Source organism: Emiliania huxleyi, assembly GCF_000372725.1.
Source record: "Emiliania huxleyi CCMP1516 unplaced genomic scaffold EMIHUscaffold_634, whole genome shotgun sequence".
Taxonomy (NCBI): Eukaryota; Haptophyta; order Isochrysidales; family Noelaerhabdaceae; genus Emiliania; species Emiliania huxleyi.
The window spans coordinates 1-25,512 of NW_005197243.1; the positions used below are offsets into that span (position 1 = coordinate 1).

At 68.6% G+C, this 25,512-nt stretch overlaps 7 protein-coding genes across 7 annotated transcripts; 6 read left to right on the plus strand and 1 right to left on the minus strand.

Annotated features, from left to right (window-relative positions):
- Positions 1–1,666: 1,666 nt before the first annotated feature.
- EMIHUDRAFT_120440 (hypothetical protein) lies at positions 1,667–3,842 on the plus strand (the record flags this gene model as incomplete). Its single annotated transcript, XM_005763382.1, has 5 exons — positions 1,667–2,314; positions 2,479–2,601; positions 2,826–3,219; positions 3,290–3,315; positions 3,462–3,842. The coding sequence occupies 5 exons, from the start codon at positions 1,667–1,669 to the stop codon at positions 3,840–3,842; spliced, it is 1,572 nt and encodes a 523-aa protein (XP_005763439.1).
- A 1,971-nt stretch (positions 3,843–5,813) lies between these two features.
- On the plus strand, positions 5,814–9,091 carry EMIHUDRAFT_459801 (hypothetical protein; the record flags this gene model as incomplete). The annotated part of the gene is made up of 9 exons (XM_005763383.1): positions 5,814–6,728; positions 6,856–7,106; positions 7,179–7,407; positions 7,513–7,568; positions 7,635–7,671; positions 7,766–7,882; positions 8,119–8,562; positions 8,760–8,877; positions 9,075–9,091. The coding sequence occupies 9 exons, from the start codon at positions 5,814–5,816 to the stop codon at positions 9,089–9,091; spliced, it is 2,184 nt and encodes a 727-aa protein (XP_005763440.1).
- Positions 9,092–9,670: 579 nt separating this feature from the next.
- EMIHUDRAFT_425303 (hypothetical protein) lies at positions 9,671–11,009 on the minus strand. The gene is made up of 3 exons (XM_005763384.1): positions 10,972–11,009; positions 10,723–10,900; positions 9,671–10,558 (listed from the first exon to the last, which is right to left on the minus strand). Exons 2-3 carry the CDS (start codon positions 10,873–10,875, stop codon positions 9,926–9,928), a joined length of 786 nt encoding a protein of 261 aa, XP_005763441.1. The 5' UTR covers positions 10,876–10,900; positions 10,972–11,009; the 3' UTR covers positions 9,671–9,925.
- A 5,547-nt stretch (positions 11,010–16,556) lies between these two features.
- EMIHUDRAFT_316998 (hypothetical protein) lies at positions 16,557–17,457 on the plus strand (the record flags this gene model as incomplete). Its single annotated transcript, XM_005763385.1, has 2 exons — positions 16,557–16,911; positions 16,952–17,457. 2 exons carry the CDS (start codon positions 16,557–16,559, stop codon positions 17,455–17,457), a joined length of 861 nt encoding a protein of 286 aa, XP_005763442.1.
- A 1,507-nt stretch (positions 17,458–18,964) lies between these two features.
- Positions 18,965–19,552, plus strand: EMIHUDRAFT_44361 (hypothetical protein; the record flags this gene model as incomplete). Its single annotated transcript, XM_005763386.1, has 1 exon — positions 18,965–19,552. A coding segment is annotated over one exon (588 nt), but the record flags the coding sequence as incomplete, so codon positions are not given.
- A 1,895-nt stretch (positions 19,553–21,447) lies between these two features.
- On the plus strand, positions 21,448–22,619 carry EMIHUDRAFT_248133 (hypothetical protein; the record flags this gene model as incomplete). The annotated part of the gene is made up of 4 exons (XM_005763387.1): positions 21,448–21,527; positions 21,624–22,353; positions 22,435–22,521; positions 22,590–22,619. The coding sequence occupies 4 exons, from the start codon at positions 21,448–21,450 to the stop codon at positions 22,617–22,619; spliced, it is 927 nt and encodes a 308-aa protein (XP_005763444.1).
- Positions 22,620–22,942: 323 nt separating this feature from the next.
- On the plus strand, positions 22,943–25,390 carry EMIHUDRAFT_248134 (hypothetical protein; the record flags this gene model as incomplete). The annotated part of the gene is made up of 1 exon (XM_005763388.1): positions 22,943–25,390. One exon carries the CDS (start codon positions 22,943–22,945, stop codon positions 25,388–25,390), a length of 2,448 nt encoding a protein of 815 aa, XP_005763445.1.
- Positions 25,391–25,512: the final 122 nt, after the last annotated feature.

The window sequence follows — 25,512 nt, forward strand, 5'->3', positions numbered from 1 at the left end:
ACCCTAACCCTAACCCTAACCCTAACCCTAACCCTAACCCTAACCCTAACCCTAACCCAAGGTGGCGGCAGCCAGTTTGCGGCAGCAGTGCTTGTTTGCAGAGACAAGAGGTTCCAGCAAATCCTAGTCAGCGGCAGCCAGTTCGCGGCAGCCAGTACGCGGCAGCAGTTCTGTGTTTCGAGAGACAAGAGGTAGTCCCAGCAAATCCTAGACGGAGGCAGCCAGGTCGCGGCAGCCAGTACGCGGCAGCAGGTACGGAGAGTTTCGAAGAGCAAGATATGTTCCAGCAAATCCTAGTCGGCGGCAGCCAGGTCGCGGCAGCTCAAGTTCACGGCAGCAGGTAGTACACAAACAGGGAGACAAGAGGTAGTTCCAGCAAATCCTAGTCGGCGGCAGCCAGGTCGCGGCAGCAGATAGTGTGTTTCGAGAGACAATAGGCAGTCCCGGCAAATCCTAGTCGGCGGCAGCCACACAGGTAGCGACAGCGCAGCCATGTCCCTAGAGGCTAGAGAGAGATCAGAGCCCAATAGTAGCCAGATCCAATCCTAGCCGAGAGCGGCGGCAGCCGCGGTAGAGGTTAGAGAGATACTCGAGCCGATTCTAGCCAGCTCCAATCCTAGGCTACGGCGGCGGCAGCTCAGAGCTCAAGGCCTAGAGAAGTCCAATCCGAGCCTAGTCTTAAGCGGCGGCAGCCGCGGTAGAGGTGTGAGTACAATCCTCTTCTCAGGCCCTAGCCTCTAGCGACGCGGCAGCTCTAAACAAAGACAAGATCTTAGATAGGAGCTCGGCGCCGGCGTGCTATCGCTCGCCTCGAGCGGCGGCGCCGCGGGAGTTGGCGGCGGCGCGGCGATCGACGACGCCATGCAGAACGGCGCCACGCCGCTGTACATCGCGTGCAAGCAGGGCCCCCTCGAGGTCGCCAAGCTCCTCTCCTCCTACGGCGCCACGCCCGAGGCGGTCGCACACAGCCGCGGCCACGCCGACCTCGCCGCCTGGCTGGTCGCCAGCCGCGGCTGGACGCCGCTCGCGCACATCGAGAGCCTCACCGCCACCCGCACTCTCTCCCTCCTGCGCAGCGGCGCGAGCCTGCACGAGGGCGAGTATAGGGTGAGATTTCAGGTCTGCTCCATTGTCTGCCAATTGGCAGCGTGAGCTGCACACAGCTCGTTCGAGCGCCACTTTTCTCTTTTGGCAGGTTCGACGCGCGCGCGCGTGCGTGCACGTGCAAGTGCAACAAACGAACGACACGCCAAAGCCTTGCAGCGCACCTTTTGTGTGCGGTGTCCTCCAATGCATCTTGGATCCGCGGCGGGGCGACGATCTCCAGCGTCCGATCACGCGGTCGAGAAAGAAGGCGGGAGAGCCGACCGCCGGCCGCCCACAGTCGGAGGCGGGCAAGCCGGAGAGGCTCTTGCGCAGAGACGAGGCGCAATACAGGGAAAAGAATTCAACAAAAATAACTCTCTCGCACAGCACACAGGTTCGACCCGGCCCGGCCCTTTTGAAGGCGCCGTCGTCCTCGGAAAAAGAAATCGCACTTCGCGAAGACGCAAACACGGGACCTCCTCTCCGTCAGAGTTCGCTCCGAGGTCTCCGCTGGTTCTCCCCTCCACGCTGGCCCCGTGGCGGCATGCTCGTCTCCTCGCTCTGCGCTCCGCCCTCCCATATGGCCCGGCGGACGCCACCTCCGTCTCTGCTCTGCGAGGGTCCATCCGTCGCCGCGCCCTGCGGCCGCTCCGTCGGGCTTCTTGCGCTCGAGCTCGACGGCGACAGCGAGTTCTACCACGTGACCTCCGGCGGCCGGCGCTGCACGCTGCACCACGTTGCGGACTCGGACTGGGCTCTGCGAGACGGCTCCGATGACGAGCCGCCGCTCGAGCTCGGCTCTCCCGAGCAGATTTTCGATCTCGCCATCCGCCCGCAGCCTGGCGCCGAGGAGAGACTCGCAGCTGCTGCGCCGCACTGGCCGGCCCGCCTGCGCGACCGCCTCGCCCGCCGCCGGGTCGCCGGCCGCGGCACAGTCGCGCTGGACGCCGGCTGGTTCCTCGAGGCGCTCGGCGGCGCGGAGCCGATTCCAACGCCGCTCCTCTTTCCGGGCGGCGGCGCGGCGCTTGGCCTCTCCGGCCTGCAGGCTGCGGCAGCCGTTACGCGACGGACCGCCGTCTCGCTCCGGGCGGGCCGCTGCGACGTCGCTGATGTCGCCTTTGCTGAGGTTCTGCAGCGCGCGATTCGCGCCGAGCGGGCGGCTGGCGGCAGCAGCGCCAGCGGCGGCGACGACGTGTGGGGTGGAGCGGGGCGGCTGGTAGGCGAGTATGTGAGCGGCGAGCTGGCGCAGATCGGCGATGATGTTGCGGCAGGCTGCCGCGAGGCGATCGGCAAGGGCACGCTGCGCGTCGACTTTCCGGCCGAGGAGCAGAGGCGGTGCGGAACCGCTGCGGCCCGACCCTTCTCTGACTCTGCTCCTGAGCCGTCCTGCAGGCGCCGCTCGGCCTCTCGCTCGGCCCGCTGCAGCCGTCCGGCGAGGCGGCGGGCGCAGCCTCGGCTGGCCTCGGTGCGGAGGTTGGCGAGGTGGAGGAGGGAGGCGTTGCCGACGAAGCCGGGGTGAGGGCCGGCATGCTCTTTCACCGCCTCGAGGGGCCGGACATGCTCTTGATGCGGGGAGGCGCCCCCGCCCTCTCCTTCGAGGCGCTCCTAGACGCTTCCTAGACACCTCCTAGACACACCTCTTATACCCCTCCTAGACCCCTCCCGCTGGTGCCCCGCCCACTCCGCTCGAGGCATCGGCCGCCCGTCGCCACCCGGGCGGCTCCGCGCCTCGCTCCCAGGCGATTCTCGCCGAGGTTGACGCGAGGCGCGCGCGGGGCGGCAGCCTCACCGTCGTGTTCGACACCGCCGTGCCCGCCGCGCGGCTCTACGCGGTCGAGCTGCCCGCAGTGCCGGCGCTGCGCGCTCTCGCCACCGCCGAGGGGATGGCGGGGCCGGCGAGGCTCGAGCTGGGAGAGGAGCTGGCTCGGCTGTGCGAGGAGGGCGGAGGCGGCGGCGGCGAGGGAGGCGGCGGCGACGAGAGAGGCGGCGGCGGCGAGAGAGGCGGCGGCGAGGGCGGCGGCGGCGAGGGCGGCGTGTTGTGGTCGGAGGAGGAGGCGAGGCTGTTTGTGGGCGACGCGGGCTCCCTCACGGCTGCGCATGTCGACATCTGCCCGCAGCTCGAGTTTGCGCACGGTTCTCACGGACGCCGCCGGAGAGACGCTCCGCCCCTCGCCCTCACTCTCGCGTGGCGTCCCCTGCGCAGGCCTGACTGGGCTCAAGCTGCTCGGAGTAGCGACGCGCGAGGCCACGCCGCGCCTCGCCGCGCTGCACGCCGCCGACTACACCCAGCTGGACGCCGCCGAGGCGCGGCCGAGGCATCGCAGCGGCGGCGCCCGTCGCCGCCGGCTCAGGCGGAGAGGGGCCTGGAGCTGTAGGCGCAGGCCGAGCTGCTCGCGACGCGCGTGCCGGTGGACCGCCCTCTCGACGACGCGCAGCGGGCGCTCTTGCTCGACGAGGCGGTGACGGCGGTGGCGCTCGAGCCAGGCGACCTCGGCGTCTTTGACTCTGGCTGCCTCCACTTCGCCGCCAACGGCCTCCACTGGCCCGTGACCGGAGGCATGAACGCCGCCCTCTACCACGGCATGCTCACGCGGCCGCTGCTGGCGCAGCTGCGAGCCGCCGCCCGGCGGGAGGCCGGCGGCGGCGACGCGGACGCCTCTGGTGACGAGGGCGACGAGGACGACGCGTGGGCGGCGGGGGAGAGCTTGCGGCCGTCTGACCTGCTGCGAGAGCTGGACGCCGGCGGTGCCGGATGATGATGAACCGATGACAGCGTTGTGTTCATTCATGCGCGGTTTGTTCTCTTTGAATCGCACCAAATCACATGTAATCTCGCGCGTCTCGCACTCGCGCCTCTCAGCCCTCTCGTCGCGTCCACTCGTCTCGCCTCCCCGGGCGGGCGCTCCCCGCACCCCGCGCCGGCCGCGGCCCCAAAAATTCCGCACAGCAGCTGTTCGCGGGGTCCGGGGAGGCGCGGCACGAGCACGCCCCATGCCGCGCACGCCTGCAGCACGCGCGCGACGACGGCCCCCCTGCGACAGCACATTCGGTCTACCCCCATCTGCATGCCGCGTGCTGCCAGTTCCTGCCCTCGCTGCGCAGCGTCCTGCGTCCTCATGTGCCCCCTCGCGGCCGTCCCGTCCAGCGTCATCCTCCTTTGCATCTCGTCTCCTCTTCCTGATGCCTCGTGTCGCCTCATCTTCTGCCATCTCGTCTTCGCTGTCGTCACACTCTGCGAGACCGGCAGGAACTCTTTTCATGCAGTCCCGTGCCCAGTATGTGCGAGGGCGTTAGTGGTGAAATTCTTTTCATGTATTAGCGCCAATGCGCCAGTCCCGTGCCCAGTGTCGTGCGAGGGAGTTTTGTTGTAATATGCTTTTTTGTCGGTAATTAGCTTATCCTTCAAATTCTACAGTCTCGGAGTGTGAAGGGTTACGGGGGCGAGGGCATGGAGGGGGAGAGGAAGAGCAAGGGCGAGAGGGGGCAGGGGACGGGTCGCTGGCATACTAGGGGGGTCAGAGTGGTGGGCGGCGACACCGCGCCGCGTACCGTCCTACGGCGGCGAGTATCGCTACGCCAGGGAGGACAAGCAAGGAGGTCGGCCAGGGAGGACAAGCAAGGACGTCGACGTGCAGCTGCTGCTGTTCGAGTCGTTTCGGTGGGTTCGGGAAGGGGGTCGGCGAGATCCTCTGGAAGGCGCGGCGAACGTGCTCGGTGCTGCAGAGCAAGCTGACGCGGGCCCAGTGTACCTCGATGAGGTGACTTGGACCACCAAGAACTGGCCAGGGCTGCAGAAGCAGCGTATCTCAGTCGTTCTTCACAGCCTTGTTATTGAGAAGAAAGTACCTTCTATGGCGCTTCTTCACGTAAACGCACAACCCCGGGCCCGAAATCTCGCACAGAGTCACGCAACACGGGATCCCAGGGAAGGCGAGCAAAAACCTTATCGCGCGCGCTAGACGCCGACTCGGAGGCCGCACCGGTCAGGCGCGCAGCCGGAGAGAGAGGGAGGCGCTCAATCGCCGCACGCGGCGAGCGCCTCCATCATCTCCGCCTCATATGCAACCTCCACCCCCGCGCCCGCGCCTGTAGCGTCCGTGCGCGCGAGGATGGCCTCGCCGGGTGGTGCGGCCGCAGCAGCTATGGCAGCGACCGCAACAGGTTCACGCTCAGCCGCCCCGAGCTCTCGCTCATGTGCTTATCACAGTAGCCCGACGAGGACGGGGGGGGGCGGGCCTCACCCGGGACTCACCCCGAGACCCCACCCCGGGACGCGCCGGCTGCGAATGAGGCCCCACCCCCGGGGCAGTGAGGGGCAGGGGCGGGGCGGAGCTCCTCAGAGTGAGGCGCCCCGGGTGCCCCCACCCCCCCCACCCCGGCGGCACCCGACCCGCCCATTCAGCTTTCACTTTCGTGCGGAGCGCGCCTTTGAGGGGGTAGAATTCTTAATCTTTTAGGCGTGGCGCTGGTGGGCCGGGGGCGCGCGGTAGCCGGTAGGCGTAGGTACGGGGCCGCGTGCGCGTGGGCTGTGGCCCGCCCGTGGTGCCCCTGCGCCCTGGCTGGGTCGGGCAGCGAGCACCCCCCCGGCAGCGCATCGCGAGTGAGGCCCCGGGGTGGGGCAGGTGAGGGAGGGGGCGGGGATGGCCGGGCGCCGGTGAGCCCCGGGTGAGGCCGCCCAAACTCGGGCTACTGTGATCAGCCATCACGCTCAGCCACCCGCCTCACGCATGACGGACACCGCTCACGAGTCGCTGCTCATGCGCGACCCTCCTCCGCGACCGCATCCGGGCGATTGGGAGGCCCGTGCGTCTGCGCTGCTCCGCGAGCACTGGGGCCACTCCGTGCTCCGCGCGTCGCAGCGCCTCGCCATCCGCTGCGCGCTCGAGGCGCGCGACTGCCTCGTGGTGGCGCCGACCGGCGGCGGCAAGAGCGTTTGCTTCCAGCTTCTCCCGTTGCTTACTGGCCGCCCCGTAGTCATCGTGACGCCACTCGTCGCGCTCATGCATGACCAGGTCGCTGCGGCGAGCGCGCGAGGGATGCGGGCCGTCTACCTCGGCTCCTCGCAGACCGACGCCTCGTCCGAGGCGAGGGCCTCCCGCGGCGAGTTCGACTTGGTCTATGTGACGCCCGAGAAGCTCGCGACGCCGGCCGGCCGCGACCTCGTCGCGGCTCTCCACTCCGCGCGCCCCATCTGCGCGATCGCCATCGACGAGGCGCACTGCGTCCTCTCATGGGGGCTCGACTTTCGGCCCGCCTTCCTGCGCTTGGGCGAGGCGAGGCCGGCGGGCGTGCCTCTGATGGCGCTCACGGCGACGGCGCCGCCGCCCACGCGGCGCGAGCTGGCGGCGAGCCTGCAGATGGGGACCGACACGTCGGTCGTGGTTGCGCCGCTCGACCGCCCGAACCTGCACTACAGCGTGGCCCAGAAGGGCGACAGCGGGGCCGCCTCGCTGCTGCCGCTGCTCCGGCGGCACGAGGGCGCCGCGCTCGTCTACGTCCCGACCACCGCCGAGGCGGACGAGCTCGCCGCCGCGCTGAGCGAGGCGGGCGTGCAGGCCGCGCCCTATCACGCGCGCGCTGCCGGCCGGCACGAGTCGCTGCGTTCGTGGTCGCGCGACGGCGCGAGGGTTCTCGTGGCGACGGTGGGCCTCGGCCTCGGCACTTCCTTGACACTTCCTCGACACTTCCTCGACACCTTCCTCGGCCTCGGCACGCCCGCGTCCATCGCGCGCGCGACCGCGACACGTGCACGACACGCGTCCCGTGTAGGTGGCCCTCGGCCTCGGCGTCGACAAGCCGGACGTCCGCCTGGTCGTGCACTGGGGCCCTCCCGCGTCGCCCGAGCTGTACGCGCAGCAGGCGGGCCGCGCCGGCAGAGACGGCCTCCCCGCGGCGTGCGTCCTCCTCCACGCCCCTTCGGACTGGTCGCGCCTGCGCGGGCTCTCCGCCGCGGAGGGCGAGCCGCGCCACGCCGAGGCCGCCGCAGCCATGCGCTCGCTTGCCCACTGCTCCGGGTGCCGGTGCGGCGGCCGAGTCCTCTCCCGCCGCCTCCGCCCCCAGCCTCGCACAGGCTTCGGCTCGTGCCACCGCAGGCGAGCCGCGCTGCTGAGGTACCTCGGGGACACGCTCCCTCCGCGGGCGGCCGCTCCCGAGGCGCCCTCCTCCCCCTCTGCTCGCCCCGAGCCAGCCCCCTGCTGCGACAACTGCTCCCGCGGCCAGGGCTGCCTCGAGCGGTGCCACGACGTGGCGAGCGAGGCGCGCGCGCTCCTGCTGGCGGCCGAGGCGTGCGGGGGCCGCTTCGGCCTCCCCACCGTGCTCGAGGTCTGCCGCGGCGCGCGCACGGCCAAGCTCGCCTCCAAGGCGGCGGCCTGCAGCCGACACGGCCCCGAGAGACGGTTTGGACGCTCGACGCGCATGGCGCAATAGGCGGGCGGCCGCTTGCTGCTCTGCTCCGCCTTTGGCGCCGGCGTGCGTTGCGGCAGGTCCGCCGTCTCGCACTCATAGAAGTATCTAGGAGCCTTCCAGGCACCTTCTGCGATGTGCAGCAGGTCCGCCGTGTGGTGGCGAGTGCTGGCCGAGGCGATGGTGGAGGAGGGCTTGCTCGCGGAGGCGCCGCCGCCAGCCTCTCGCGCTTCGCCGCACCGAACGGCTCGCGAGCAGAGGCGTCGTGCCACCGTAGGAGCTCGTCGCTCTGCCGGCGGCTCCCGGCGCCCACCCATTCGCGCCCCGCTCCTACCGCGCGCTTCGCGTCGCGAGCGCTGGGCGGGCGCTGCTCGCGAAAGGCGCGCGGCCGCTTGTATGCACTTGCCCCTCGCCCTGTCCCGCCACCGCCGCAGCTGGCCAAGTCTCGGCTTATGCGAGCCAGGTACGGATGCGACGCCGGCGCCCCTCCGTCTTCCGGTTGCGCCCTCTGCTGGCAGCAGCAATAGCAGCAGCGGAGGCGGCGGAGGCGGCGGCGGAGGCGGCGGAGGCGGCGGCGGCCCGAGTCTGGCCTTGGCGCTCAGCAGCGCGGAGCTCGGCATTCTGTCTCAGCTCCGCTCGCTGAGGGGGTCCGTGGCCGCCGCCCCGTCGGACGCTGACGGCGGCGAGGAGAGCGAGGAGCCGCTCGGCGCGCTGGTGAGCGAGAGGTGTCTCGTCGCGCTGGCAAAGGCGCGGCCGTCCGACATGGAGGGCCTCGCCGTCGTCGCCGGCGCCGAGGCGCCGAGGCTGCGCGGGGTCGACGGCTCTGGCGCGGCTGTGCTCGCCCTGCTCGCCTCGGGCAGCAGTCGGCTGCAGCTCAAGCTGGACAGCTTCTCCGAGGAACAGCACGCGGTGCGCTTGGCGAGGAGGCTCCGTGAGGCGCGCGCTCGGCGGGCGCTGCGCGACGACGTTCCGCCATATGCCGTCGTCGGCGACGCGCAGCTCGGCCTCATCGCGCGGCTCCGACCCGCCAACGAGCAGGAGCTGTTGGCGCTTGCCGGCATGCCGCGCACGACGGTGCAGCGCCACGGGGAGATGCTCCTTGGCTGCGTGGCTACCTACTGCTCGCAGCACGGCGTGCCGCTCGGCCGTCCCAGCGCGGAGGCGGCGCCGGCGCCGGCAGCGGCGGCGCCGGCCCCGGCGGCCCCGGCGGCGGCTGCTGCAAGCAGCGGATGGCGCACCAAGACGTCGGCGACCGCCGGCGCGGGCGACAGGGCGGGAAGTGCTGCCGCGTCGAGGAACAAGCGGCGTCTGCCACCCTCGTTTGGGGGGAGGGGCAGGCGTTGAGCGAGAGAATACGTTGCGTTTTTGTGGAGGGGAATTACTTTATACGTATCGAACACCCCTCTCGACGAAACGGACTAAGGTGGAAGGAGTGCCCGCCACACACACCGAGCACCGTGATATTGCTCTTCTCTGGTAGGACGGGAACGAGATGATAGTAGGGAGTAGAAGAAAGCAAAGAGGAGCCCTGCGCACGCACGACTCCGCAGGAGAAACCCCTCCCGCCCGTGCTGCTCATACGTCAGTATGTCGTGTGGGATAAAGCCGCGCCGCATGTAGTTTTGAGCTGCGCTGTAGTGTGACGCCCAGCGAGGGGCGTGCCTCTCCATGACCGAATGCGCGGGTGCGCATTCACACTTTCCAACTCCGAGATATTACGTCACGTAAAAGCAACTCGATTGCTTTTACGTGATCGTACGCGGCGCGCGGCTATACGCGCCGAGAGCGCGGATATATTTGCTATTTGGGAGCTATTTTGCGATTGCATCGCTATTTCGGGCGTATTGGCGCGCCGACGGTCGCCGAAGTGTTGTAGTCTATTCCTGATCAGTCTATTCCTGATCAACTTTTGTCAGTCACCAAGGCCACGCGCGCCGCGCGGCTCCTCCTTACCGCCCACGCACCCGACGGTGCGTGGAGCACTATGCTGTGCTCCCGCCGCACGTGTGCACGAGGCACGTGCGCGCCGCGCTCCCGGTCTCCCGCGGCGCCGCGGGCCCGCGGCCCCGCGCCCCGTTGCGCGCGTTGGTTGGGCGCGGCTCGGCTCGCGGCCCGTCGCCGCTCGCGATCCCGCCGCGCGCCGGGGCGCGATCCGCTCCGTCCATCTCGCGCCATCTCGCCGGAGCGATCGGCAATATTTTTCAACAGTACACAACACTGCGCGTCGCGTGTGTGTGTGCCTGTGCGTTCTCGTGTGTGCTTCGCTTCGTTCGTCTCGGGGGGAAACACAGCTCACAGGGGACCAGCCGCAGCCCCAAGCTGCCAGGTGTGCCGGCGCCTCGTACTGGTCACATAGGACATGGCTCATGGGCGGACCGCGGTGCGACATGGGGTATCACAGAACTCTCTCTCACGTACACCTCTGTACACCTTGGCGTTACAGAGGCACGGGCGACATCGGCGATGGCGGCCCGGGCGCGTCTCCCGCTGCAGCAGCCGGCGCCGCAGCGGCCGGCGAAGGCGACGGGGCCGCACGCACCCTCTCGAACGTGGTTGCGACGATCTTGTTCGTGACCCAGCCGTGGGGCAGCATTTTCCGCACCTTCTCAATCATCGCCTTGAAGGCAGGCGCCTCGACGCCGGTGCCGTCCTCCTTGCCCTCCTTGCCGTCGTCCTTGTCGTCCTTGCTGTCCTCCGGGGTGGCTGGGCGGCGCCACGTGCCATGCAGGATCGGCTTTCGCAGGAGCTGACTCGGAAGCTTGCTCCATTCCCCCTCCTTCTCCTGCAGCGAGAGCTGGGCGCAGCCGAGCGCCAGCAACGCCTCCTCGCTCGCCGCGTCCCACTGAAAGCGACCCTTTGGTGGAGCGGCGCCCTTTGGCCTCCACGCGAGTGCGCCGCTGCCGCCGCCGGCCGCGCCGCCGCCCGCCGCGCCGCACGGCAGCTGCACCAAATTGAGCTCCTCGGCGGCGGCGTCCTTGGAGTACTGCACCGTGTGGCAGCCCTGGTCGGCGGCGAACGCGATGATGCGGCCGTCCTGCCACGTCGTGGACGTGGAGCTGCCGCGCTGCACCTTGCGGGAGAGATGTGTGGGGGGATGTGGGGGGATGTGGGGAGATGTGGGGAGATGTGGACGTGGAGCTGCCGCGCTGCACCTTGCGGGAGAGATGTGTGGGGGGATGTGGGGGGATGTGGGGAGATGTGGGGAGATGTGGACGTGGAGCTGCCGCGCTGCACCTTGCGCCGCACGCTCACCTCGCTCCCGACCAGCTTGCTCGGGTCGGAGGCGGCCAGCGCCGCGGTCTCGGCCACGCGCCGCTTCTCGTCGGCGGCGTGCGCCTTGACCAGCGCCTCGTGCGCCGCCTTTTGCGGCGCGGCGCTCGCCCGCATCGCCGTCTCCAGCGCAGCGGTCAGCCTACGGCTCGGATTTGCTGCGGCTCAGGAGCGGCAATCTCCGCGCCGTCTGTCGGAGGTGGTCTGGCCCGCCGCGGCAACGACTCGCCGAGGGAGGCGAGCTTCTCGGGCAGCGCGGCCTGCTCTCCGTAGCTGATCAGCCGCGACCGCAGCGCCTTTTCGTCGATGGGGACGAGCGCGGCGAGCCGCTCCAGCACGGGGGGGGTGAGCCATGCCGACGGCGAAAGCTGGCCCTTGGCGAGGAGGGGGAGCCGCTTGCCCTGCATCGCCGCGCGCGCGTGCGCGCCCAGCTGCTCGCACCGCACGAGCGTGATGAGGATGTCTCGCACGGGCTCGGGGAGTCGCTGCCGCTTGTTGCCGCCCTCGGAGGCCTCGGAGGTGTCCGACATGCGTGACGCGCCGCGCGTGGCCGCGGGCGGGTTGGAGAGGCTCGGCGATGCCTCCACGGCACTCGCCAGGTCAGCCTCCAAGTCCTCCCGCACGTGCGCCAGCCGCTCGAGCAGCTGAGGCGCCTCGGCCGCGGGCACAGGCCAGCCCGCCCCCTCCGCCTCGCCCGCAGCCGAAGGGGCAGCACCCTCCGCCGGCGGCCGGCCGCTCGCGCTGCCTGTGGCGCCCGCACCGCCGTTGCAGGCGCCTCTGCCTCCGCCACTGCAGCCGCCTGCAGCCGCCCCCGCGCCACGCGACGCCAAGCCGCCTGCTGCCCCGCACGCGCCGCCAGGCGCGAGCGAGGGAGGGGCCGCCGGAGGCGCACGCAAGGCGGGCGGCGCAAAGGGCGGCGGTGGCTGGGGCGGCGGCCGGGGCGGCGGCCGGACGTTGAAGACGGAGCCCGGGCCGCAGCCGGGAGGGACGATGACGTGCATTTTCGCGCCCGCCTGTTCACAGCGGAGCTAGGTGGAGGTGTGAAGAGAGGAGGGACGAGGGCGCGCAGCTTCCCCGCCGGGGTGGAGAGCTGGAGAGTCTGCCCCGGTACGCAGCCGTACGGGACCGTGACCGAGAGGAGGCACGCGTCGGACGGCGGCGGAGCCCCTACCGGCGGAGCAGCCGACGAAGCGCCCGCCGCCCCGCCTCCTCGCTGCGCCGCGCCGCCGCCGCCGCCCGCAATCATGGCCGATGCCGCCGCCGCCGCGAGCGCTGCCACATCCTTGGCCGGCGGCGGTGGCGGAGGCATCGCCGGCACCGACGGCTCCCACGGCATCCGCGGGGAGGAGGACTGGGCCGCGAGCTGCGCGGGCGCGGGGTAGGCGAGCGGCACCTGGTCACGTCACGGACGCGTCACGGGGCGTGTCCCCCGTCTGGAACGGCGCAGGCAGGGGGTGGGGGCGGCGCCTCCTCGTCGCCGTCGATGTCCTCGACGTAGTAGCCCACGTCGTGCGACCCGACGAACGACCCCGCCGCGACGCCACCGCCCCAGCCTGCGCCGCCGCCCCCGCCCGCCACCCGAGCCGCGGCGGCCGCCGCGGCCGCCAACGCCGCCGGCGAAGTGCCAAGGACGCCGAACATGTCACCCGCGGCCGATGCGGCGGTAGGGCCGGTCGTCGCAGCAGCGGCAGCGGGGGCCGTGCCGGACGCCGCGGGGCCGCCGCTGCCGGCGGCAGTGGCGGCGGCCGACGCGGCAGCCGATGCGGCGGCGGCTGACTGGAGCTGCGGCACGGCGGCGGGGACGCCGTTCGGCAGGAGGATGGCGCGCAGCTGCTCCTTGGTAAGGTTGGCGGCGAGCGTGCGGGCGAGGCGGCTCCAGCCCTCGACTTTGCCGAGCGTCACGCGCGCCGCTTGCTCAACCATCGCCTGCTCACAGACAGGGGCGTGAAGAGACGCCGATCACCGCAAGCGCGCCTCCGCTCGACCGCCGCCTTGACGGCGCGGACGGTCACGTTGAGGCGGGGCGCCGCCTCCTGCACCTCCTTGAGGAGCCGCGCAAACGCCTCGCCGGCACCCTACCCAGCAGACACACGCTACGCCTCTCCGGGCCGCCTCTCCACCACCTTGTTGCAACAGCTCTGCCGCGGCGGCGTGCCTGGCTGCCTCCCTTGCCCGGCCGGTGCGCCTCCGTCTCGGCGCCCTCCGGCACAGGCACGTGCAGCAGCGCCGCGAGCACCGAGAGTGCGCCCCAGACGGAGCACCCTGTCGGCGGGCGGGAGCCGCTGCCGGCGGCTCGAGGCAGCGGCGGACGCACCGGCGCGCGGTTGGCTCCGCTCGAGGCCGCCCCGCTGCTCGAGGCCGCCCCGCTGCTCGAGGCCGCCCCACTGCCGCCGCCGTTCTGCGCCGGCAAAGCAGGCGGCCGCGGAGGCAGCCGCGGCCGAGCGGACGCGGGGGACGGGCCCGCGTTGGCCGAACGCGGCGGCGGGTCGATGAACTCGCCTACGGGACATGTCTCGGACATGTCGTGGACGTGTCCGCAGGGCGGTGGGGCGGCTCGACAGAGACTCGCTCGCGCGGCGCGCGGCACGCTCGGCGGCGGCCGCGGCCTGGGCCTCAGACTGGAGCGCCCCGCGAGAGATGAAGAAGCCCGTTGCCTTGAGGACGGGCCCGCCTCCGCCGCCCGCCTCGCCGCCGCCATCCCCGCCTCCGTCTCCGCCCTCGCCACCCTCACCCTCGCCGCCGCTGCTGCCCTCGCCTCCGCCGCCGCCGCCGCCGAGGCCGCCCTTGCGTGCGTCGTCCTCGTAGTCCGACTCCCAGCCCTCGGCACCCTCGAACATCTCTGTGTCGTCGATGAAGTCGTCCTGCAGGTCGTACCACGAGCCGTCGTCGCTCATCTCCCCGCCTCCCACCTCCTCGCCGCCGTCGCCGCCGCCGTCGGCCACGGAAGCGCCGCCGTCGCCGACCGCGCAGCTGCCGCCGCCGCCGCCGCCCTCCGAGTCGGCTGCGCCACATCCGTTCTCACTCGCACGATCGCACGCGTCGCCCAACGCCGCGTCGCCGCCGCTGCCTGCTCCCTCCGCGCCCGCCGCGTCGCCTTCCTCCGCCTGGCGGGCGCGCTTGGGCGGCGGCCGGGCCACGGGCATGCGCGACGTGGCGTACTTCCGCTCCATGTCCTGGATGATCTGCTGGAAGCGGTTGGTTGGCCGATCGCCCGCCTCGGGGCCGAGCGCCGCGCGCTTCTTTCGCTGCTCGTCCGCCGCCGGCTGGGCCGAGCGCCCGCGCCAAGAGACCACGCCGTCGGTCGGGAGCGCGAGGTGTATGCGCTGGCAGCCGTCCTCCATCGGCGCAACTGGAGCCGGCCAGGGCCGGGCGCGCGCGCGGGCTGCAAAATTTTTCGAGATATTTTTTTAGTGCTCTAGTTTTGATGAAAAAGATTTTTGTCCCCATGCCTATACCGCTAACTCGAGGGAGCGCAGGCAGCGCCGGGACGCTCCTCTCCACCAATATGCTCCTCGCCATCATCGTCACCACGACGTGTCAGCTGCGGACGGGCGTCGCCCACGACACACACATAGCCCGACAACTTTCAAACGCTCTGCAAGCCGCGGGCGGCTCCAACTGTCAATGTCGTCTCGCATTGCCGGTACGCGGGCCTGGCTGCGGCTGCATCGCGCTCGCGGCAGTCGCCACCATCCCTGGGCCACTGCCACTGCCCCTGTCCCTGCCGCCGCCGTCGCCGTCCGATTCCTCCGCCCCGCCGCCCGGCCTGATCCGCGGCGTGCAACGTCCCCCACGCACAAACATGGGCCTGAGGGAGGGTGTAGAGGATGTAGAGTGTAGAGCGCTGTAGAGCTGTAGAGCTGTAGAGCGCTCTGGAGCGCTGTAGAGCTGTAGAGCTCTACATCCGGCGCGTGACGATGTGAGTCCGATGTAGAGCGATGTAGAGCGCGATTTTGCTGTAGAGTTTGTTGTAGAGGCTCTACAGCCAAACCGAGCCGCGCTAATGGGGTGTCTCCGAGCTTACTGGAGCTCTGATGGACGGGGGCCCTGACTATCACTGACACACAGATAGTCACTCTGACGGCACACAACACCCTATAACTGCGTCATGACCAGCCTGCCATGCGTCGCCGGTGCCGCATTCGTCGCTGTGCTTCTTTAGCAGGCGGTGGACTGTCGGCTGCGAGGACGGTCGCATTTGCGCGAGCGAGGCGATCATTGTTGAGCGTTGCATGCGCCATGACTCGCGCCAGCGCGTGCGGGAGCTCCTGGCTGAGCGTTGAGTCCAAGCGAGTTGCGCTGGCCACGATCGCTACGCCGAGCCGAGCTGACGCGCCGAGGCGCCGGCCAGTCGCAGCCGTGAGGCATGCCACAGCAGCAGAGGCACCTGCCACCCATTGGGCGGGCAGACAGAAGGCCAGGGCAGCACTGGCAAGTGCAACGTGCCTCATGTCGGAGAGCGACCGTGCCTCGTTCGCCGCTTATGATGTAGAGTTTGTTGTAGAGATTTCACGTTGTAGAGCGCCTCTACATCGCTCTACATCGGACTCACATCGTCACGCGCCGGATGTAGAACTCTACAGCTCTACAGCGCTCTCCAGCTCTACAGCTCTACAGCGCTCTACACTCTACATCCTCTACACCCTCCCTCAGACATGGGCACACACCTCGGCATCGCCGACCCCCCCCCCCTGCCGCCGCCGCCGCCGTCCCTGTCGCCCCCGCTTCCACCCACTTGCTTTACTGCCGACTCCGGGGCGACCCGGGCGCCCTCCGACCAAACTGCCACACTACTATCATATAACAACAAACTCTACCATAGCGGCGAACGAGGCACGGTCGCTCTCCGACATGAGGCGCGTTGCACTTGCCAGAGCTCCCTGGCCTTCTGTCTGCCCGCCCAATGGGTGGCAGGTGCCTCTGCTGCTGTGGCATGCCTCACGGCTGCGACTGGCCGGCGCCTCGGCGCGTCAGCTCGGCTCGGCGTAGCAATAGTGGCCAGCGCAACTCGCCTGGACTCAACGCTCAGCCAGGAGCTCCCGCACGCGCTGGCGCGAGGCATGGCGCATGCAACGCGTCTGAATGCTCGCCTCGCTCGCGCAAATGCGACCGTCCTCGCAGCCGACAGTCCACCGCCTGCTAAAGAAGCACAGCGACGAATGCGGCACCGGCGACACATGGCAGGCTGATCATGACGCAGTTATAGGGTGTTGTGTGCCGTCGGAGTCACTCTCTGTATGTGTCAGGGATAGTCAGGGCTGTCCATCAGAGCTCCAGTAAGCTCGGAGACACCCCATTAGCGCGGCTCGACCTCTTTGAGTCACTGCCTTCCCGGCGGTTTGGCTGTAGAGCCTCTACAACAAACTCTACAGCAAAATCGCGCTCTACATCGCTCTACAACGGAGGCGCTTCGTCCCACGGCGGATGTAGAGCTCTACAGCGCTCTACATCTCTACAGCTCTACAGCTCTACAGTGCTCTACACTCTACATCCTCTACACCCTCCCTCAGGCCGCGTGTTGGGGAGTAGTGTTTGTGTGTGTGGTGTACTCTCTCTCCACTCAGTGTATAGTGAGTGAGCAGCGCACGACGAGGCACGATAAAAACAACTTCAACTAACATCCTCGAAGCATATTGTCTGTGTTGATGAATTGTTTCTTTCTTTGTTTAGAAGGGACACTCTGCAGCGATGCAGTGAGAAAGTCACACATTCTTATCTTCTTTTCTTGGGCCACCATGGCCCGATGGGGCGAAAAAAGAAATTCTTGCGAACGACAGCGAAAACTCTCATCGCGCTGCATGTTGTTCTCCACGGCCGCGCTGCTGTCGTCGGGCCTCCTCCTCTCGCCGGCGCGCTCGCCGGCGGCGGTGGCGCCGCGTGCGCGCGCTCCGACCCTGAGCATCGCGGTCTTCGGCGCGAGCGGCGGCACTGGAAGCGAGGCGGTTTTGCAGGCGCTCGAGCGGGGCGAGGACGTGAGCTGCCTCGTCCGCGACGCCTCCAAGCTCAAGGCGCCGCGCACGGCGGCGGGCTTCTCGGAGGGCTCGCCGTTTGCCAGCGACAAGCTCTCGGTCACTACCGGCAGCGTCACCAACAAGGCGGACGTCGACGCGGTCTTTGCCAGCGGAGGCGAGTGCTCTCCTCGGCCGTCCACGCGTGAGCAGCAGGGTTCCACACATGCGCACACCCCGTACAGGTGTGACGGGCGTGGTCGTGGCGCTCGGCGGCAAGACGAGCGACGTCGGCCCCACGATGCTGCAGGACGGCACCGCCAACATAGTGGCCGCCTGCAAGGCCAATGGCGTGAAGCGCATCTCGGTCGTCACGACGATCGGCGCGGGCGACTCAATGGACCAGGCGCCGTGGGCCTTCCGGCTGCTGATGATGACTGTGATGTCGTCCATCATGAGCGACAAGAACGCGCAGGAGGCGGTCATCACGTCGGCGGGCGCCGACCTCGAGTACTGCATCGTGCGCCCGGGCGGCCTCAAGTCGGACCCGCCCACCGGGGTCGTCACCGCGGGGAAGGACCAGGACGCGGGCGCCATCACGCGCGCCGACGTGGCGGCCTTCTGCCTCGACGCGGTCGTCGAGCCCGACTTTCAGTTCCTGCGGCAGGCCGTCTCCATCTCGTCAAACATGGGCAGCGGGTTCAAGTCGGTCCTCGCAGACAAGACCAAGTCGCGGATGGCGAGCAAGTGATCGCGGCGCCGAGATGCTGCTATCGCTCCGCGTCTCCGTTTGCGCGGCGGCGGCGCGTCCTGTGTGCTATAGTGTGCGCCAATCCACGCCCTTGTCGTGCCGGAGTGCGCTCACACACTTGCGGTACGGGGTGTGGACCCTGAGTTGCACTATGCACAGGTGGCTTGTGCGCCGGGCCCTCCTGCTCGGCTCCAGCGAGTAGACAAGTGTTACCATCAACAGAGGAGAAGGATCTGACCTCAGGCTCAGCGGCGGCCGAGATGGCGCGAGGTGCCGACCGGGTGTTGTGGCGCTCAAGCCCTCGCTCAAGCCGCATTGCGCGGTCGCGCGCGGTTCGTTACTTGCAACTTGGTTCGTTATACGTTAACACATACACCTGACCTCACACCCATGCACATGGTCTTACAGTGATCAGTGTGCCGGCAGTCGCCGGCAGTTTGTCGCTCAGTGACAGAAGCCCCAAGCCGCAGCACAAGTGACTGAGGGACACTGAGGGCGAGCCCATCGCTGTGGCAGCTGTGGCAGCCGCACGAGACCGGGCTCCGCAGTGTGGTCACTTCTCTTTGTCTTGCTCTCGCGCGAGGGTCGCGCCTGAGCTCGGCTGTACATGTTCAGCCTCGCCGCCGCCTGGACAGTCGCGCTCCTGCCCGCGCTCCAGCCGCACGTGGCTCACGCAGCAGCGAGGCCATCGCCTCTCGTGCGCCGCCCTTTGCTGGGAGCGGCTGTGTCGGCAGCGCCCCTTCGTCCTCGCAGCTCGGCTCAGGCGCGGCTTCAGGCGCGGCGAGCGGGTGCGCCGCGGATGCTGGCCGCCGAGGTGCTGGCACGATCGGTTCGCCCGATCGTCGGCACAATCTCCCTCTGCCTTGCGGCCCTGGTCCCATGTACCGTGGGCGCCTTCGCGCCGGGCGAGGTCCGGCGGCGAGGTCTGTGGCGGCGCGGCTTCACCGGCTTCTCGTTCGCCGTCTTTGTCTCGAGCTGGATCTTCTCCGGGACCGTCGGCTTCCTGTCCGTCTTCATGATGTTCGCGGTCGTCGCACAGAACGAGTACTACGACATGGTCCGCCGCAACGGTGCTCACACGACCACGCGCAAGCCTCGGACCCGCCTCCCAGGGCCTGCACGCGAGAGAGCACGCCTTTTTGTAGGGATCAACCCAACCTGGAAGCTCGGCCTACTCGGCTCGTGCGCCATGTGCGCCCGCCGCCCGATCGCCCGCGCGACAGTGCAGCGCTCGGCTCCGACCGCCGCACCTCTGCCCGGCAGGTACGTCGCCGCCGCCTGCCCGTCGGTGGCGATGCGGGAGGCTGCGTTTCCGCTCACGGGGTGCGCGACGATCATCTACTTGCTGCTCCGGCCCGGCTTCGAGCGCTGCTACGGCCGCCTCTTCCCCTGGTACACGCCGCGGCACGCCGGGGAGCCGCCACGGCTCCGCCGCACCTTCCCTGAGCCTTCCGTGATGTCTCCCTGGAGGTACACGCCGCGCGACACGCCGCCAACGACGTACGACGACGTCGGCACCACCTTCATGGGCGTCTTCTTGTTTGGCTACATGCCCTCCTTCTGGGTGCGGCTGAGAGGCATCGGGCCGATGGCGCCCGCGGCGCTGCTCCCCGCGATTGTGCCTCCACGCCTGCGGGGTTGCGCGCCGCTCGTCGCGCTGGAGCGGTCCCGCAGCGACCTCTTGACGGCAGGGGCGCTCGTGCAGTGGTGGACGATGCTCGCCATCGTCTTCGCCGACGTCGCGGCCTATTTTGTCGGCAAGCGGTTCGGGCGCACGCCGCTCATCTCCGTCTCGCCGGGGAAGACGTGGGAGGGGCTGTGGGGCGGCGTCGTCGCGGCGACGGCGACCATGGCGGCGGCGGCCGTCCTTTTGGGCTGGCCCTACCCGCTCGCGACCGGCGGCCTGTACGGCATCGGCTGCGCGCTGATGGGATTGGCCGGCGACCTGACCGTCTCGCTGCTCAAGCGCTCCGCGCGCGTCAAAGACACGGGCAGCATCATGCCCGGCCACGGGGGGCTCCTCGACCGGCTGGACTCGTACCTGCTCGTCGCGGCGCCAGCCTTCTTCTACGTCTCCGCGCTCCGCATGCTCCTGTGAGGGCGAGCGCCGAATACGGACAGAATACAGAGCCATGAATGTCCATGTGTGTGTCGTTCGCATTGCCAGTGGGGCCCGTAGCCGCAGCGTAGTTTCCCCGGGCACGCTCTGCTCCACACTGCTGGCGCGCCCGGATTCCTTTTTTGTGCACGCCAACCCGCCATGCATGTGAGAGCTGTCGGACAACAAATCTGAATCTCTCTCTCTACCCCAGCCCGTGCGCCAAGTCAGGCGCCAGTCGCGGCACAGCCACCACGTGTTCGCCGCGCGAAAACCAAAAAGCAAAAAAAAAGCCTGCGGGGACCTGTTCCTTTTTACCCATCTCACAGTAGAGGTCTCCGTTTTGACCGCGCAAGAAAAAAGGGTGGCTAAGGGCTCTGCCCGCAAGGCGCCCGCGTCGCCGACGCGGTACCATTGACTAATCCCGGAATTCACACCCACACGACCAAATAGCGAAAATCCGAATACCGTGCAAAAACCACGGAACGTGGGACGAAGAACGGCGGGGCAAGTTTGGCTAACTCCATAACATGGGCGATCCGGCGCTTCCTTCGATTGGACGGACGAAATGATCGCGGAAAGCGGGACCGCATCGCGACATCGGGGGTTCACCTGGCGAGGTACTTCCAGCCTGCTGTGGGAACAGCTGACGCAGTCTCGCCGAGGCTCGCCCCATCTCGGGTTGACTCGGCCAGACAAAAACCCCGAGAGGCGTGGGAGTACCTCGCCAGGGGTTCACCATATGCCGAGCCTGCTCGGCCTGCCATGTGCGCGCGCGCCTCGCCCGAGCGCAGCCACCTGCGGACCTGGCCAGCCTGTTCCTGGCTCGTGCCCAGCCTCTCCTTCCGCTGCCGCCAGCCTCGCAGTCCCGCCAGCCATCACGCTGCAGAGCCTGCGTAGACGCCACAGACGCCAATTCTGCAGCCCACAGCCCTGGCAACTGAGGGCGAGGGCCAGCAGTATACGACGACGACGACATCTCACACCCCGCGCTGGCCAGCGCCATCAGCCCCTCACGGCCCGGCCCAACCTTCCCTTCCCCACCCTCGCCTCCAGTGCCTCCAAATCAAGCCGTCGCACCTCTCTTCTTCAGCAAAGACTACCCGTCCTTCAGCGACTCCTCCCTCCTCGGCGCCAACGTCTACTACCGGGGGACCGTCGCCCTCGGGCGTACTGGAATGATCCCAGCGGCACACGTCTACGAGGGGGGACTCCGAACGGCCGCACATGCCTGGCATGTCGGCTAACTAGGTAGGTCATTGACCTCCCCCCGCTTGTCCACCCGGCGTGAGGGGCAGGAGCGCAGCCATTCCAACGGCTGGGAAAGTTTCTGAACGGCCGCGCATGCGCCTGCATGCCGGCTTACTAAGGAGGTCCCTCGCTCCCGCCCCTCTCCCGGAAGACGCGCGCCGGCCCGGGTGACTCGCTTGCGAGGTAGATCCCGTTCCAGCCAGAGGCCGCGTGACCACCACGGGGACGGCTGGTCGAAGGAGGAGAGGTCATCCGGATGTGGGCGGGACGCCCCCGGGCACCTGGTTGCTCTCGTCTTCCAGAGTCCCTCCCGACGGGGACCGGTCTTGGGCCATTCCAACGGCCAGGCCGCTCGCTTAAGGCTGATTGGCTAGACGAGCGGCCTACCTCCAACGGGGCGGTCTGGATCACGGGGGATGACATCCTGCCTCCCGGCACGCCGGGAGGAGGTGGGTGCTCCGCCGCCGGACCCCCCCCTCCATCACCCTCGCCCAGGGATCTACAACGCTGTCTTAAGGTCCGACCTGTGGGCTCTGCCTGCGCTCGGCACCGGGCACCGCCTCGGTATACAAAATGCGCCTGCGGGCGGACCCTTACAGATAAAAAAAGATGACCTCGAGAAACTCGACGGAGCGACAGCCATGAGAGGCTCCTCCTCGTCACGTCCGCTCTGGTGCGAGCGCAGCCGCCGGACCGTGCCTTTGCAGGAGCAGCTGGCGAGGTGCGCGAGGCTCCGCTTAGAGGATGTTCCGCGCCTGCGGAGGGCTTGGGACGTGGCGCCGCTGCAATCGACGCGTCGACCTGAGGTACCGCAGAGAGTTTGCGGCGGCGTCAACGCGCGGTGGCTCGAACGGCGTCGGGGCCGCCTGACCGCCTCCCACTTTGCCGCGGCCCTCGGGTTCCACGGCAAGGCGTCTGCGCACCGGCTGACGCGAAAGCTGGGCGCGGGCGCGTCAGCCGATGTGCAGCAGAGCGACCCTGGCGTGGACTGGGGACAGCGCCACGAAGCGAGCGGGCTGGCCACCTACCTCTCGTCGTACCTCTCGGCGGCATGCCCCTCGGCTGAAGCACACGAGACTGGCTTCTGGCCGTTCGAGGTCTCGCATCCCTCCGGCGCGCGCGCCTCTGTTGGCGCGACGCCCGACGCGATCGTCCGCGGGGCCGAGCAGGTCTGGCCTGGCGGCCTAGTCGTCGAGGTCAAGTGCCCGTTCCGCGGAGGCCAACCCGCCCCGCACGTCAAGGTACTCCCTCGCATGATGCCGCAGCTGCAGGGGCAGCTGCTCGCCACCGGCGCTGCCACGTTGCACCTCGTCTCTTGGTCGCCGTACGGCTCGACCGTCTTCCGAGTGACGGCCGACCTAGACTACCAGCGCGAGATGGGCGAGGCGCTCGCCCTCGTCGCTCGACAGGCAACGGGTGACGGTGAGGAACTTGGGCGGCTCTCGCGCGCTGTGCGGGAGCGCAGCGTGGTGCTAGCCAAGCGGTCGGAGCGCGTAGCTCTGATCCCTCCGTCAGAATGTGTCAGTGTCTACGACGGGCCCTGTGCGGTTGGGTAGGAGAGTCTCCGTGTGACCGCGGAGACCACACCGCGCGCCGGACCGCGAGATCTCCGTGCAACTCTCCGCAAGCGTGTACACGAGGCGCTCGCGATATCGATCGTAGAGACGGAAATGACCCTCCACCAGCGCGCGCGCTCCGAGTCCGACCCTCCGTCTGTACGATATGGACCGATATACGCGAAAAGAAGCCGAACACAGGCGCCCCCACATGACCCGCCTCACAGGCCTTTGGCGTCGGTCCAATCGACGCTTGAGACGCGGCTTTTGGCTCAGCCGAGACTCGAGCGATCGGACAGTATCGTAGTATCGAGGTTCGAGCGGACGCCACCTCTCGAGCACGACCACGGGAGGGCTCGAGCGTCGAGGGCCGAGAGAGGCGACCTCACCTTGCGCGTCGCCACCACCTCGCCGCAAGGCTAACGGCGACGAGCTGCACGAGACACAGTGCACTGTACGTGTGGTAGACTGGGCTCCAGTCCCCATCTAGTGATCCGTTCACAAACGAGCTGATGGGTGCGAGCACTACGAGCGGCTGCAGGGCTGCCAGCTGGGACCGGCCCGCAAACGCCTTGCTCGGATGGGCTACGCAGTCGAGCAGGCTTCTCGCGTTCCACGCGTGTGGGACGATGCAGCAGCCACGCCCATCTCCAGCCTGGACCCCTCCCGCTTTGTCTCGTCGGTGGGTGGCGGATGGCTGAACGCAACGGCGTACGCGCAATGGGAGTATGGCATGTCGTCGCGCCAAGCCCTCTGGAGTATGCTCACCGAGATGCTCGGCGCCGCCGAGGCTGACGCTACCTTTGACTGGCGCACCCTTCCTGCGCGCCGGCTCCCGCTGCCGCTGGCGTACCAGGGAGCCTCGGTGACGTCGCACTCCTTCTTTTCTCCGCTGGCCGAGGCGGCGCTGCACAACGCCTACGCCCTCGCATCTCTCTACGAGCTGGTCGAGCGACAGCTTCGCTCCAGCCCCGGTGGCGGGCAAGGCCCTGTCCTGCGTCCTCTTCCGGCTGAGACGCGTGAGGGCCTCATCGAGGGAGCGTGCTCCTCCGAGGACGGCTGCCTCGCGGAGCGCGTCGCTCTCTCGCTCAGCGTCATCGGCCGGGCTCTGCAGCACTATGACGATGTGAGTCAGCGGCACGAGGCGGCGTGCGTGCGTGCGCTAATGCTGCAGGTGCAGAGTCTGGTCGCTCTCGCCAATGGCAACACCAGCGCGGCGATGCGCCTTGTTAGCGAGGCGGCCGCCATCGAGGATGGTGCGACTGCTTTGCTGCTGCCCCCGTCGGTGACGCTTCTCTTCCTACCATCCGCCGCGCTCGAGGGTGCTCTGCGGCTGCTACTGCTCGGACGCAACACCACCGGGCATGCACCGCAGGCTGCTCGTGCGGCTGTCGCCGCCTTCGAGCGCTGCCTCGCACCTTCCGCCTTCCCGCGAATGCCGCTCTGCTTGCTCGGGCGAGCGCGCGCCCTCGTCCACGCCGGCGACAAGGAGGGTGCCAGTGCCAGCTACACGCAGCTGTTGCGCGAGAGCGAGTGGGAGGAGGACGAGGCTGAGTGTGGACGGGGGCTGGAGGAGGCGCGCGTGTACACCTCGGCGTCGCCTTCGCAGGGGCTGCTCGCCTTTGCCGCGTCAGAGCAGGCTGAGCCACAAGGGGAAAGGGGCAGCAGCGCCCGGATCGTCCGCATGGGGTACCTGGCCTCGTCCTACTACCCCGACGGTAGCACTGCCGCTTGGGGTCATGACATGCGGCTTGCAGTCGAGCTGGCTGTGCAAGAGTTCAACGAGGCTGTGTCGCACACGCCCGTGCAGATGGAGCTGGTCTGTGTCGTCGAGACCAATGGCAGCGTCGCCGGCTTGAATGCCACTCTTGCTCGCATGGTGGACGCGGGCGTTGATGCAGTTCTGGGCGCGGACTGGTCGCGTGTTGCGGTGGCCGCCGCGGCGTATCTAGCACCGTATCGTATCCCGCTGCTGTCTGCCGGATCCACCACTTCGGCGCTCGACCAGTCTCCGAACGTGTTCCGCTCCGTCTACTCAGACTCGCGCGCTGCGGCACTGCTTCTAGAGGTGGTGCGCGAGCGCATTGTGTACGGCGGCGCGACTGACAAGCGGATCGGCATACTGGGATCCCAGGACGCCTTTGGTCTTTCGGGCGTAGATGTTGTCAAGGCGTCGGCGCGGCGCGCCGGAATCGACGTGTCCGCAGTGGCAGCCTTCCCGAGCACCGACCCGACGACTGGCGAACTGATTGGCGACGGCTGTGCGGTGAATGCGAGTAACATCCTTATTGTGCAGCAAGCGGTCGAGTCCGTGCGGGCCAGCGGAGTGCGCACACTTGTCGTCTCGGCCACGGGTCCCTCAACGCAGTGCATCTTTGCTGCGGCGGCGGCGCTGGGCATGACTAGCGATGCCTCATACACCTGGCTGGCGACGGAGGAGGTGCACCCGACTGGGGGCTGGACGTCTCCGTGGGGGCGCCGAGTGGCGACAGCCGCGGTCGGATACGTCACGTACTTGGGACGCCCGTACGAGGGGTCGCCAGCGATGCGCCACTTCGAGCACCGTTTCCGCGAGGAGCATGGGCACGCCCCTTCCTCTGCTTCGTGGGCCGGATACAGCTTCGACCTGGTCGGCCTGGTCTACGAGGCTGCACGGGCTGGCGCCTCTGCTGACGCTGACCGCTCTCTCATTACCATGCTACGCACCATCGAGTATGACGGTATCACGGGCCCCATCAGCTTCCCGGCGGGCTCGAGCTCGCCCCCCACTGCGCGCATCGGCATGCTGCAGCTCAACCAGACGGGCACCTTCACGACCGTCGGCGTCACTGATGGCGTCACCGGCGAGCTAGACTTGTTTCTCGCTCCCTTCTGCATCCCATCGCCGGGCTCCGGCCTGGGCCCATTTCTCGCCGCCATCCTAATCGGTGCAGCAGTCGGAGGTGCGGCCGTCGCGATTGTCACTCGACAGTCCTCCCGGCAGCGGGTGCCGCCGCCGATCGAGGAGTGCTGCTACGCGCGAATCTAACCCTAGGCGCTGCCTGCTCGCAAGCCGTGCGTTGATACCGAAATGCCGGAATGCTGTTGGCACGAGACTTGCAGCGCATCGGGCCAATTATACTGTCGCAGGCACTCGGGTATCGAGTTGTG